General features: G+C 44.4%; 1 protein-coding gene and 2 non-coding genes across 5 annotated transcripts in view; all 3 read right to left on the bottom strand.

The window, feature by feature from the left end:
• Positions 1-14,583, bottom strand: part of LOC132457154 (SAM and SH3 domain-containing protein 1-like) — a 66,777-nt gene that overhangs the window by 12,443 nt on the left and 39,751 nt on the right. The window contains exons 1-8 of one of the 3 annotated variants that reach the window (XM_060051205.1): positions 14,243-14,384; positions 5,369-5,497; positions 4,622-4,672; positions 3,794-3,843; positions 1,639-1,679; positions 1,246-1,332; positions 879-994; positions 502-603 (exon numbers count right to left, since the gene is read on the bottom strand). In XM_060051205.1, the coding sequence (XP_059907188.1) occupies positions 502-603; positions 879-994; positions 1,246-1,332; positions 1,639-1,679; positions 3,794-3,843; positions 4,622-4,672; positions 5,369-5,413 (492 nt within the window). In that variant the 5' untranslated portion in view covers positions 5,414-5,497; positions 14,243-14,384. Of the gene's footprint in view, positions 1-501; positions 604-878; positions 995-1,245; positions 1,333-1,638; positions 1,680-1,766; positions 1,933-3,793; positions 3,844-4,621; positions 4,673-5,368; positions 5,498-14,242; positions 14,385-14,583 lie in introns of those variants that run through there. The other 2 variants (XM_060051204.1, XM_060051206.1) reach the window with 2 other exon arrangements.
• Positions 7,457-7,539, bottom strand: trnal-cag (transfer RNA leucine (anticodon CAG)). The gene has a single exon. It is a non-coding gene; the product is annotated as a tRNA-Leu (tRNA).
• trnal-cag (transfer RNA leucine (anticodon CAG)) lies at positions 8,001-8,083 on the bottom strand. The gene has a single exon. It is a non-coding gene; the product is annotated as a tRNA-Leu (tRNA).

The raw sequence follows: 14,583 nt of genomic DNA, 5'->3' as shown, positions 1-14,583 counted from the left end.
CTAGCCCCCACCCTCCACCCTAGCCCACCCCAAGCACACAGCTCTCTGCCCGGAGCAGTGATTCAGCACAACAAGCCAAACAAACAACACGTCAACTCCCTCAACTTTTTCTTTCAATTTTTTTCCTCTCCCTCTTATTCACTTCCTCCCTCTCTGCTGTTTCTCAATATTTGTCCTCTCTCTCTCTCTCTCTCTCTCTCTCTCTCCCTCCCTCCCTCTCTCTCTCTCCCTCCCTCTCTCTCTGTGTCTCTCCCTCTCTCTCTCTCTCTCTCTCTCTCTCTGTGTCTCTCCCTCTCTCTCCCTCTCTCTCTCTGTGTCTCTCACTCTCTCTCTCTGTCTCTCTCCCTCTCTCTCTCTGTGTCTCTCTCTCTCTCTCTCTCTCTCTCTCTCTCTCTCTCTCTCTCTCTCTCTCTCTCTCTCTCTCTCTCCCTCTCTCTCTCTGTGCTCTGTGTCTCTTCCTCTCTCCCTCTCTCTGGGACCAGGGCTTGGCGGGGGACTCACGTTGCAGCTGAGCGGGTCTTGGGTGGGGGTCCCGCCAGGCTCGGCCCACTCCACCGGCTCCGCCCTGAAGGTGTGGCGGTTCTGGAGCTCAAACTCCTTCAGCTGAGGGACGACACACAGACCTTAATGTTAGGATAGGTTATTAACAGTTGTTCCAAGCTCAATTAACCAACTGCCTGAACAATTATTATGATTTATTATTATAATGTACTTGTTCAGTACAATATTTAATCAAATGTTTCTTACAATATTCAACGGGAGGCGATTTGTATATCTGTCCACTAATTCAATTTAACAGCATTTCTAAGATGGAACCCATTTGAAAGTGTGCCGTCAGATTGAGAAGGGGATTCTGGGAGGGTGTGACGTCATCATACCCGTGCCAGGGCCTCCTCCACAGAGATCATGTTCTCCTTCACCATCATCATCAGCTGGATGCGCTCTTCGTCACTCATCGTGATCTCGCTGGCCACGAAACCAACATCATCTCCCGCTAACGGATAAAAAAATACGTTTAAGTCGGCTATCTAATGATGTACGCCAAATGACAAACAAAACATATTTTCGAGTACCAAGTAATTTTCTCTACAGTTGTAGACTTCAGAATGATGTTGCATTATTTGCATTAACAGCCATGAATGTCGACTAATCGTATGTTTCCACTCCTTCAAGCTTCTTTTCATAAAGAAGGTCCACAGTTGACAGTACTTGATTCTCAGGGATGACCTCTGACCCCCGACGTACCTCTTGAAGGCTGTCGTGGGAGCCCTTTCTGTGACTTCCGGAAGTTCAGCCAAAAAGATTTGTTCTTTCTCTTGCCTTCCGACTTTCCTGTAGAATTCCACATATTTGTTTAAAAACAAACAGAATGAGTCAAAAACAAACATTATCTAAAATGTCACAAATATTCTTTTAAGATTAAAGAATTAAAACTAGAGCAACCATTTTGGGGTTGTTAAAAATAAAGAGAAAATTATCTTCCAACCAAACCGTTTTGAGTTCAAACACTGAATATTTGCACAGCAAATTGCAACATAATTAGACAGCCTACACCAATGTGCATACATGAACAATGAGAACATTTACAACCTCATCTTGAAGAAGACTGAGGGTCGACTTTTTATCTTTAGTGCTTACCCCCTGCTCCATCATCTGAACTGGACTTTTGCACAGGGAACCTAGAGAATCAAACACAAACAGAAAACCACCGTTGAGTCTCTACACAAAGACACAAGCAAGCTAAACACATGTCATAGACACAATACCTGTTCTCCAGCACTGTCTTCTTCATGGTTTCCACTATCCCATAACATCCCTCAACACATTCCTCTGCCCTCTTCCTCCTTCCTCCTCTTCCAAGCGACCAAAAAATGTAAAAAAAAAAATGCCAGAAGCAAAGCGGCCCGTGGGCCCGGCGTCAGAGGCAGGGCAGGACGGGCCAATCAAAGGGACTGCAGCACAGACTCCCTGCTCGCTGTTGATGAACAAGAGGTCACCATCATCCGGCCATCATGGGAACAATGGGCCCTTTTCACACACAAAACTGGCTTTTTACAGAAACACCAGCACGAACGTGGCCCCTACGATTCTACTGTCCTCTGCTCTCTCTCTCTGTCATGTCTCTCTCTCTCTGTCTCTCTCTCTGTCTCTCTCTCTCTCTCTCTCTCTCTCTCTGTCTCTCTCTGTCTCTCTCTCTCTCTTTCTCTCTCTCTCTCTCTCTCTCTCTCTCTCTCTTTTTAGCTGTATCTCTCTCCATCTCTCTCCATCTCTCTTGTGCTATTTCACCCTCTCTTTCTGTCTGCCTTTCCCCCTCTCTCTGTGTAATTGTCTGCCTCTCTTTGTTGCATTCTATCATTGTTCTTTGCATTTTATGCATGCCTCTCTCTCTCTCTCTCTCTCTCTCTCTCTCTCTCTCTCTCTCTCTCTCTCTCTCTCTCTCTCTCTCTCTCTCTCTCTCTCTCTCTCTCTCATTCTCCATCCTTTCTCTTCTCTCTCCATCCTCCCTCTGCATCCCCACTCTCTCCCTCACTATTTCTTTTGGCTCTCGTTCCTTATGTTTTTTTGCCACATCAACTGACACAGATGTTGGCAGGGAACAATTCTTATGGAGTTCATTACGTTTCCCTTCCACTAGGGGGCAGTGCTACTATCCTAGCTTTAGACCTGCACTACCAGTTTTTTAAAAGCAACCAACCCTTCAGGACAAAATGAAAATGTCTGTGGCACATTTTTCTCCACAATCTAATTACAATTAGAGAGGATGAAAATAAACGGAATTCTTTGTCTTTGATAGAAGTTGTCGGGGTGATGTGATCCTCGTTTTTGGGCTTTGCTTGTTGTTGATTTTATGGTTGCAGACACCCATTACTCAAATTGTGGGATTCAAACAACACAAGTATTCCACAAAATGCTATATGGTGACTCATGACATGACTGGACATTTTTTTGCACTTTTTTCCTTTCAAAAAGCATAATTAAATACATATGCTGCTGATATGCTATTAGTCACGATGACTTCTTTCCCCTCCTAACCCCCTGCTCTGAATTCCTGTGACAGAATATGACGAATTCTAGAAATCCCTCAAAACAGACAATGGCGGGAAGGAAGAGGGAAGGAAGTGCTTTGTGAGGTGAGCGCGGGTGACAGGAAGTGCAGAGAATCCCTACATGTCTGCAAGTTCTGAATCTAAATAAAGACAAACTAAGCCTGCAGGTGCTAGGTAGCATTAAATATCTATCTTTATTTTTATCTTTATACCAGACATTCGTCACTATGACCCAAAGTGGTGAAATAGTGTTTGGCTAAGATCTACTATGCCAGTTATTTTATCGTGTCAATAAACATATCTCCAAAGTGAAACAGGACACTATAAATGTATATATAAATGTATATGTATATATATATATATAATTTTATATATATATATATATAAAAGGTGTAAGGAACACTTTCTTCCACCCGCTTTTTATTATAATCATCTTTATCTTGTTCTTGTGTCAAGTTGAAACTTTATTTGTACATTTTTCTGGCTATGTCTGTCTGAAGGGGTTTCACACCCTCCCCAGGCCCTGAGGTAGAGGAGACCCAGACTCAACTCTACCAAACCCCAGCCGGGGAAGGAAAATAAACCTTCAGAGAGACAGGAGCAGTTGGGAATCCCTCCTTCAGGGAAGACCGGAGCCGTGCAGACAAACGGAAGGAAGTAAAAAAAGAACGAAAGCAAGATAAAATAAATAAAGAACGAAAGGAAGAAAGAAAGAAAGAAAGTAAGAAAATAAATGTTTCTCTCACCGTCTGTCGGTTTCTGGGGTCGACATGGCACTGCTGAAGCCCAGGGACTCCTGATAACAAAGGGAGGGAGAGAGAGTGAGATACATAAACATACATATATATATATATATATATATATATATATATATATATATAGAGAGAGAGAGAGAGAGAGAGAGAGAGAGAGAGAGAGAGAGAGAGAGAGAGAGAGAGAGAGAGAGAGGGTTAGGGGTCACCTGAAACCCAACACATGGTAATGATTCCAGATACATATGTTTTCTTAACCATTGGACAAATACTCCATTAAATATCCATCTATTTATAGTTTTCAGGGCTAACAGCTAACTATTTATATAGCTGGCTATGTTTACTGTTTAGCGACATTTAGACAGACAGACTGTTAAAAGTACCTAAGGATTAGTGTCTAGTGTTTGGTTTCTTTAATGACCATGCGTTTGGTTTCTGAGCAAGTGTAAAAAATGAATGAATAAAAAGTAAACTTAACAGTTTAACTTTTTTCCACCGCTCATTTAAACCTCTAGATCCCTGCCAAAAAGTTGTTAAACCAAAGTATTGGGTTTTGATATATTTGTGCATCCAACTCTGTCACGACAATTCACCAACAGCATGTTTACAGCAACCACAATCTCCCCTCATAATCACCATCCATCTTTGATGTGTGGAGTGCGAACGAGAGACTTCATAGCTTTACTGCTCATCCCTAGGGAGGACCGTGACTACGACCATGACTACGACCGTGATGACTCATCTGAGTGTGTCCGAGGGGCAGCGGACAGAAGAGTGGGGGAGGAAGGAGAGGAGGGGAGGTTCAGTGACCAGTCATCTCACCTGGATCTGCGTGCGGAGCTGAACAGACGAGGCGGCTGACTCAATCTTTCCCTGAAAGAGCACAACACGTGGGGGTAAATTATAGTGTCATCACAGCACAGGAATAGACATAATATTTAGTCGGGCAGCGGGGCTAGCCAGGCTGCGGTATGGAACAACGGGCGCTGCCACTAGCCACAAACCGCTAGCCCTGCTGCTAGCCCTGCTGCTAGCCCTGCTGCTAGCCCTGCTGCTAGCCCTGCTGCTAGCCCTGCTGCTAGCCCTGCTGCTAGCCCTATTACACAAACACAGGTGCTAGTGCTACTTCAAGGTTGAGATTACCCCTTTCAGGGTGATTGAGTACCAGGGGATGATTCCTTGTTCAGTTTTTTTGTACGTCAAAGAACTAAACTCAGATGTCAAAAGTATGGATGTGATGTGTATGTACTTTAGGAACACGTATATTTTACACAATTATTCATACGTAGCCTATTGATATTTACCACCTTTCCAGGAATTATGGGATTGATAAAGTATTATCATACATATGTGGTTTTATGACAATATGAACTAAAAAGTTCTTAACTAAAAGGTTCAGAGCTAAAAACAGTAACCAGTAACCAGTAACCAGTAACCAATAACCGCACCATGAACACGGTGGATCCAGTGGGTGTGCTGGTTGTCTCCCTGTACAGGGACAGTTTGTAGGGTGCTGGGTGTACAGATACAGGGTAGTGGGTGTACAGATACAGGGTGCTGGGTGCCCACCTTGTCGGCCTCCTGCACTAGCTTGCGCTTGCGTAGCTCCTCCATCCTCTCACACACGTCGCTGAGCGAGGTCCCGTAGAAGCGAGAGTACTCCTTGGCCAGCACACCGATGCTGCCCGCAGTCCCATCCTGGAGGAAAAGACAACATCTCTTTATTAGCATGGGATGACTCTGTATGTTGCAGGAACTGTAAATGTTCTGTTCTGTATGCATGTACTGTATTTTGTATGTACTTGCATGCACTTTATCAATGTATGTCTGTTGAATTGTTACGTTGGAAGCAATTTTCTGAACAAATCAGATCGAAAGGGATATGGAATGGCTGTCTCGAATGCTAAACCTAACTTAGCTGGTCTGACTGGCTCCGATGCTAACCATAGCCTAGCGTGGACTGGCTCCAATGCTAACCCTAGCCTAGTGGGTCTAACTGGCCCCAAAGCCAACCTAATTCAAGCTGAAACACAACACTAGGGAGTGTGAGTATCATGAGGAGAGTCATTGGGATGCACCAGAATCAAGGCTCTTGGCTGAGAATTACTGCAAAACATCATGTCAACGTCATCGTTTATTGGTAAAGCCCACTTTTCACAATAACAGATTCAAATGGACTGTTACTGTGAAAAAGGATTAATCCTAAACTTCCAAAGGGAAGACTCAACCACTGTCCAAAGGCCAGTGGTTGTGCCCTCTGAGGCCGTACCACTGCTAATAGAGGGCTCATACCTCAGCACTCAGCCTCCAGAAAGACTTCAAACCATCAGAACTCATCTCATTTGCCTTTGCCTTTTTCTTAATACTTAAGGAATTTTTATGTGGAAATACTGGACATTGTCCCTGTACCTTACTTGAAATCCCAAAACTTTATTTTAAATTGTGTGTAAATGGTGCGTTTTGTTTGTATTACACACATACGTATTGTCTGTTTTATGCTGCCCTCTTGGCCATGTCTCTCGAAAAAAAGATTTTAATTTCAATGAAACTTTTACCTGGTAAAAATGAAGGTGAAAAAGATAATAATAATAATAATAGAAAGAATAGTTTTTTAAGCTCGGTAGTGAGGATATATGATGTGTCATCTACGACAGCAGGAAGCAGAGAGAGGTAATACCCAGAAGCCCTCAGTGACCGGGGCAGGCCGTGGGACAGAACCATTGTCTACAATCACGTCTCAACTCCCCTCCCGTTTGTTGACCACCGTCTCTCTCTTCCACCTCTGACCCGTAACCCCTGGCCTCCTGTTCTCAGACACGACAGACACACACACACACACACACACACACACACACACACACACACACACACACACACACACACACACACACACACACACACACACACACACACACACACACACACACACACACACACACACACACACACACACCTCTTCCTCATCATCCTTCATCTGGTCAGTGACCCACACATTCACAGCTCAACCAAACAGCCCCCCTTCCTTCTCCTTGATCTTGACCTGTAACCCCCGCCCCCCCCACACACACACACACCCTTGCCCACACACTTTTTGTCCCAATCAGTGACTCCCTGCTAAGCCGCACACACACACACACACACACACACACACACACACACACACACACACACACACACACACACACACACACACACACACACACACACACACACACACACACACACACACACACACACACACACACCTCCTGCGTCTGCGGTGACGCAAGTTAGACGCCTCGCTACGCTCACTTGAGTACAAGCGAGGGTCAACTGGAATGGCCAGATTGCATCTCTCTCTCTCTCTCTCTCTCCCTCTCTCCTTCTCTCTCTCTCTCTGAAGCCCCTCATTTTCCTGTCATTCTATATGTCTATTTTAAAGACATCCGCAAAAAGGAGCATTTACGATGTGATGTTGTTTTCATCAAATCAATAGATATAAATAAACATATTTCATTAAAATACAGATAATAACTTGTGTGTTTAATACTAATAATTGCAGATATTATCTTTCCTTGACTATTTTAAGTGACTGCAGGTTCTTTGCTTTTGTTTGTTTTGACAGTTGGGTATTCACAGCTGAGGCAAACATTTGTTGCTGAATCATTCAACAAAGAATGTCTGAAGTGGGATTCGAACCCACGCCTCCAGGGGAGACTGCGACCTGAACGCAGCGCCTTAGACCGCTCGGCCATCCAGACATACATGTATAATCATTTCGGGCATCTATATATCTGAGGTCAACCAGAACCAGTTTCTAACGGTTCCCAGAGCTTAGACCAAACATGGTGAAGGACTGTTTTTCTTTAGTTTTAAACCTTTAGTTTTAATACCTAGCCAAGCTCAAACAGACCTCAAGGGGGTTTGTGACTAGCTAAAATTCTAACTTGGCTAAAACTTCTCTTCACTGCCTCATCTCAAAGCAAATCACTGTGTTTTATGGTGTCAGATCGGGCAGCTATCATTAAAGAGTTACAGCCTCTCTCTCTCTCTCTGTTTGGGGACAGTGGCCGCTGTCACTGTAAATGTGCTTTGATACATAAATAATTTACTCAATATATCTCAATGACTATTTCAAATTACAGCAGACATATTGGATATGTTGGCAGCTGGGTCTTCAGAGCTGAGGCAAACATTTGTTGCTGAATCATTCAACAAAGAATGTCTGAAGTGGGATTCGAACCCACGCCTCCAGGGGAGACTGCGACCTGAACGCAGCGCCTTAGACCGCTCGGCCATCCAGACATACAAGTTTATTTATTTCGGGCATCTATACCTCTGAGGTCAACCAGAACCAGTTTCTAACGGTTCCCAGAGCTTAGACCAAACATGGTGAAGGACTGTTTTTCTTTAGTTTTAAACCTACACATGTCCTAGCATGAACACGCCCCCAAAAGCACTCATACTGGCTCTATGCTATACCTAGCCTAGCTCAAACACACCTCAAGGGGGTCTGTGACTAGCTAAAATTCTAACTTGGCTAAAACTTCTCTTCACTGCCTCATCTCAAAGCAAATCACTGTGTTTTATGGTGTCATATTGCGCAGCTATCATTAAAGAGTTACAGCTTCTGTCCCTCTCTCTCTCTCTCTCTCTCTCTCTGTTTGGGGACAGTGGCCGCTGTCACTGTAACTGTGCTTTGATACATAAATAATTTACTTAATATATCTCAATGACTATTTCAAGTTACAGCAGACATATTGGATATGTTGGCAGTTGGGTCTTCAGAGCTGAGGCAAACATTTGTTGCTGAATAATTCAACAAAGAATGTCAGAAGTGGGATTCGAACCCACGCCTCCAGGGGAGACTGCGACCTGAACGCAGCGCCTTAGACCGCTCGGCCATCCGGACATACATGAATGTTTAAATCAGGCGTCAATACACGTGAGGTCAACCAGAACTGGTTTCTAACTGTTCCCAGAGCTTACACCAAACATGGTGAAGGACTGTTTTTCTTTAGTTTTAAACCGACACATGTCCGAGCATGAACACACCCCCAAACAGCCAATCGGAATGTAGACGCTCTTCGCTTGCGTGGATCCCAGGGAACATCGGCAGGCACTTTGGTTCCTACCTACCTTTATTCACTCACTGAACAAAATGTCGGCTGAAGTATTAATCGCGGCTGTAACTGGGCACCCGGTGTTGTACGAACCCACCCTTTTTCAGTTCAGAGATCGAAACGCCATAGTGGTTTGGATATCAAGTGATGATAAGCGGGAGTATTTATAGGCTACATCTAGAACGTTCGTATTTAAGCGGGAATCATTATAATTTGCTCTACATGCCACCAATCTAACCAACCAATTGCGTGTAGCATGCTTTAAACAAAACCGTCACATAAACAAACTAATCGACAAGACGAGGGATAAATGACAAGGGATATATCTCTTGTCTTTTATCCCTCTATTCCCCACTATTCACGGAGCCTGAGGTGAATAATTTTTAATTAAATAGTCTAGATAGATAGATAGTCAAGTCTTTATTAATACCAAACGACACAAATCGTCGGGAATCCATTTAGGTGGTTCGTCCCACACAGGACAGTAGCCTACAAGACCACACAGAACAAGTCTGACTGGACATACACACAATACATCACATTAAAACTAGACACGCGTTGATAGATAGATAGACAGAAAGGCCTAGATAGATAGATATGTTCCATTATTTGCCTTGCGGAGCCAACCAGTCCTGTGCACGTATGCAAATTAGCCATGTGCGCCAACGTCTATTTGTTTTGAATGCGACGAATGAGTGCAGATCATGATTTGCAGATCCAGATCAGTGAAACATATTTCAACTACTACAGCACGCAGGGTTTTTTGTTCTCGGTTGTAATTAGCCTACATTTTAGGATTTTTTTCATATTGGGGGGAAATCACTGTCCTACTTGTTGTCGAAGCACTTTATCGAACAAGCAAAACCGTCTCGGCAATATGGCCAAGGTGTATGGGAGAGTTCAATATTTGATATGGCTGTCTGTAGGGCCTACTAAACGCATACGGCTCCTTTAAATGCGTCTGCATAATTGAATTGTACGTCATGAGCGACTTGAGCGACGAAAGCGAACAGAAAAATTCGCAGCGAAAATTCGCTCCTGGTGTGGACGTACTGTGCTTTGATACATAAATAATTTACTCAATATATCTCAATGACTAATTCAAATTACAGCAGATATATTGGATGCGTTGGCAGTTGGGTCTTCAGAGCTGAGGCAAACATTTGTTGCTGAATCATTCAACAAAGAATGTCAGAAGTGGGATTCGAACCCACGCCTCCAGAGGAGACTGCGACCTGAACGCAGCGCCTTAGACCGCTCGGCCATCCGGACATACATGTTTGTTTAAAACAGGCGTCAATACAAGTGAGGTCAACCAGAACTGGTTTCTAACGGTTCCCAGAGCTTACGCCTCGTTTCCACATACGTACATTCTCGTATGCGATCCAACCGCCTCCGACCGAAAGTTCATTCATTCCTATGTGATTCTCCGTAATGTCCGTTTTACCTCAGAGACTCCTCCCCTCCCTAATTTCTGTCCGGTACGTATGTCCGTAATATACGTTCAAAAAATGTAACTTTCGCCGTCGTTTTACGGAGATACCGTATGAAAGTTGTTATGTTTTTCACAAAACATGTAAGTACCTGGCAGGCCAAACTCCTCGCTGATCTCTTTCCAAGCCTGGTTGGTTTTGTTTTTATCTCTGTATATGTCGATCCTCATATTCCAAAGTACCGGTCTCCTAAAAACGGCCATTAGACCAAACACCATACATAAATAATTTACTATTATATCTCATTGACTATTTCAAATTACAGCAGATTTATTGGATTTGTTAGGAGTTGGGCCTTCCCAGCTGAGGCAAACATTTGTTGCTGAATCATTCAACAAAAAATGTCAGAAGTGGGATTCAAACCCACACCTCCAGGGGAGACTGCGACTTCTAACGGTTCCCAGAGCTCAGACCAAACACGGTGAAGGACTATTTAGTTTTAAACCTACACATATCCTAGCTTGAACACGCCCCCAAAAAGCACTCAAACTGGCTTTAATGCTAACCCAAGCCTAGCTTAAAACCTACCCTAAAAGCACTCACGCTGGCTAACCCTACCATAATAATACTCATAAAGAAAATTGTTTCAGACTGACTTTTACAAGATTAAATTAACTTAAACTTTTCAACCTTAAACAATACAGACAGCCACATATTCTCCATATGATGCACACAAACCAAACCCCAGAACCATCTTCTAAATCTCACTATGATCACTGGACTCACGTTGACATGTTCAGGGGAAGTTGGTAGGGCAGAGGAACCAGGTTATCCTGGGAATTTAAACAGACTGACTGTTTCTCTTTGATGATGATGCATCCTCATCATCATCATCATCGACCCACCATCCCCCGGCCCCTATGGCGATATGTAAATTAGAGGAACCCTGCAGAAAAACATCTTCCCTACTGCTGTCAAGACTCAAGACTTCCACTGTATGTGTGTGTGTGTGTGTGTGTGTGTGTGTGTGTGTGTGTGTGTGTGTGTGTGTGTGTGTGTGTGTGTGTGTGTGTGTGTGTGTGTGTGTGTGTGTGTGTGTGTGTGCAGACTTTGTCTCGTGGTGTCATGGTACAGTGACTGGGTCGCCTGCCCCCCCCAGAGAGAGACTGAGCGAGAGAGAGCGACAGAGAGACAGAGAGAGAGAGAGAGAGAGAGACATAGATAGAGAGAGACAGAGAGAGACATAGATAGAGAGAGACAGAGAGAGAAAGGGAGAGAGAGAGAGAGAGAGACCATTCTTCCCAGGCTGCAAGTCCGGCCGTATGCTGTGGGCCAAGGGCCAGTCTAGCCCTCACAAACGCACACACACACACACACACACACACACATACAAACAAACACACCCACACACACACTGTTAAGCGCTGCGCTGAGTCTAGCGGCGGACTCGCCGGCCGTTACTGTGACAACACGACACATAAGCAGCCCATTGTGACGCTGGTTTCAGCGCCACATGATATTCCACTGCCCCGAGTGCTCTTGGGCCCGGGGTGCTGCTGTATGTTCTTGCCATATTACAACACAGTGCACAGATATGTCCTTGTTGGGACCCTACCCCTACCTCCCTCCCTCCCCCCCTCTTTATTCAATCGTTTCTCACTCTCTGCTCAGGTCTCGCTGTTAGAGTTTGTCTCCCATTTGTTCTCGCCCTTTTGGTCCGTCTGGTTTAAATGGTTTTGTATAAGTATTGCATATGATATCATTTAAGACACATACCAAGACGGAGAATACGAGAGGAAGCACAACGACTCTGTGGAGATTGGTTCAATATTTCACATTTTTGAGAGTGAAGAACAGAGGAAGTGACACCAGAAGACCACCATGATAACATGATAACAATCCTGCGGCACAAGATCCCGGACCTGCGGACCCGCAATCACACACGTACACATGCAAACACACACACACATGCACAAACACACATACACACACACACACACAGGCCAAGGGATAGGATTCTAGACTCTTCCATTGAACCCTGCTGTGTCCTGCTGTGATGGGGTCTCCCCCAGAGCCACTAACCAGGTTAAACTGCTTCAATACACTTAAGTGTTAATTGCCCCCCTACCCCCACCCAACTTAAAACAAAGTCGATTTGTGAATGTATTTGGGTACCTTCTATATGCTAAACATATATTCAACACACAATTAAAAACAACAAGACACAAACACACAACCCAACACAAACACACAACATGATACAAACACACAGTCCATCACAGACAAACAACACAACGTAAGCACACAACTGCAAAAACACACAGCACAACAAACACACACAAAACCCAAAACAAACATACTACACGACAAACACACGACACAAACCCGCTACAGGACAAAAACACACAACATGACAAACACACTACACAACACGACACAAACCCGCTGTAGGACACAAACACACAACACGACAAACACACAACATGACGCAAACACCAAAAAATACCAAAACACAACATGACACAAACACACAACCCAAACACACAACATGATACAAACACAAAATCCATCACAGACAAACAACACAACGTAAGCACACAATTGAAAAAACACAGCACGACAAACACACTACACGACAGACACACAAAACCCAACACAAACATACTACACGACAAACACACTACACAACACGACACAAACCCGCTACAGGACAAAAACACACAACATGACAAACGCACTACACAACACGACACAAACCCGCTGCAGGACACAAACACACCACATGACAAACACACAACATGACACACACACAAAAAAATACCAAAACGCAACATGACACAAACACACAACCCAACACAAAATCCCAATGTGACACAAACACACAACACGAGGAGAAGAGCCGATCATATGAGTGTATATGACTGTAAAAATGTGAGTGGTGTCTCATTTCTCGTGTCACAAAGCCAGGAAACTGAGCATCTCCGAGGCACACAAAGGGCCTAACGTGCCCTGGGGCCCCCAGAGCCTCTAATAGCTGTGCTTCTTTCACAGCTTATCAGAACGGGCCCTTTCGTTTGAAAGGACTGTGTCAAGCGTTGTAAACAAACGACCATCCCAGTGTTTGAACCGTGCTGCTGGATTCACATCACCGGTGCTCTGTCAGAGTGGCTGTTTAAATTTGTTCAACCTACTTTAATGCGAATGCAAGGACAAAAACTCTAACATCCATTTCCTCCAGATGGATGTGATAACACCACACGCCCAAAGTCAGTCAAAATACCCCCCCCCCCCCCATACACACACACACACACACACACACACACACAAATGTAACGGTATGCCAAACTTAATTCGACCACAACTGTTAGAAATCAGACTTGTAGACGTTCTTTGATACCCTATCGCTCGTGAAACCTGACCAAGTGTTCCCTCAACACAGAACATATATTTATCTCTGCGGTTTGATTTCCTATGTGGTTTCTTATTTTGAAGGATCTGCTCATGGGTTTAATTAAACACAACCGGCATTCAAACCCAAAACCTTTTCAAAAGCAGAGAGACACATGGTGATGATGACATCATTTGCTGTATTTGTTAGAGTGCATGTGTGTGTGTGTGTGTGTGTATATATGTATATACATGTACACACCCACACATACAGACAATATGATATTCCTACAATCAATCCTACAGTTAAATAAAATGTGCATTCATGCCTTCAAGAGAACTCAGTAGGACCGTACGGGCAGCAGAATAAATCCCAAGTCCTTGTCGCCTGTTGCCTTGTACAAACTGTTGGGTATTATGGAGAAAAAGAATCCCTCCCTGGTGAATAAACACTACGCGATCACAGCAGAGCCCAGTTGAGTTCCAAGTTGCAGTGAGAAAGCTCACAGAAACACACTCACCACAGAGGCTTCTCTCCCAGTCACTTCCAGAGGTTTACTGTTAGAAAGCTGGGTGCTCCAACTCTACTCAGCAGAATGAATGGGAAACAATGCACCCTTAAGTCAGGGGGAGGGAGGGGAGGGAAGAGGGGGAGGGGCGTCCGGCAGACATGAAATCACAAGGAGCTGCCAGGAGGAAAGACCGCAGGCGCGACTTCTACACGAGCAGGGTGGAGTCCCCTCTGCGCTCCCTCTGAGCTCTGTTCTCTCTCTCTCCTTTCTTTCTCCCTCCCCCCCCCCCCCCCCCCTCTCTCTCTCTCTCTCTCTCTCTCTCTCTCTCTCTCTCTCTCTCTCTCTCTCTC

Source organism: Gadus macrocephalus, chromosome 5, assembly GCF_031168955.1.
Source record: "Gadus macrocephalus chromosome 5, ASM3116895v1".
NCBI classification, from domain to species: Eukaryota; Metazoa; Chordata; class Actinopteri; order Gadiformes; family Gadidae; genus Gadus; species Gadus macrocephalus.
Note: the sequence above shows the minus strand (reverse complement) of the source record. Positions and strands in the feature narration are given on the sequence as shown.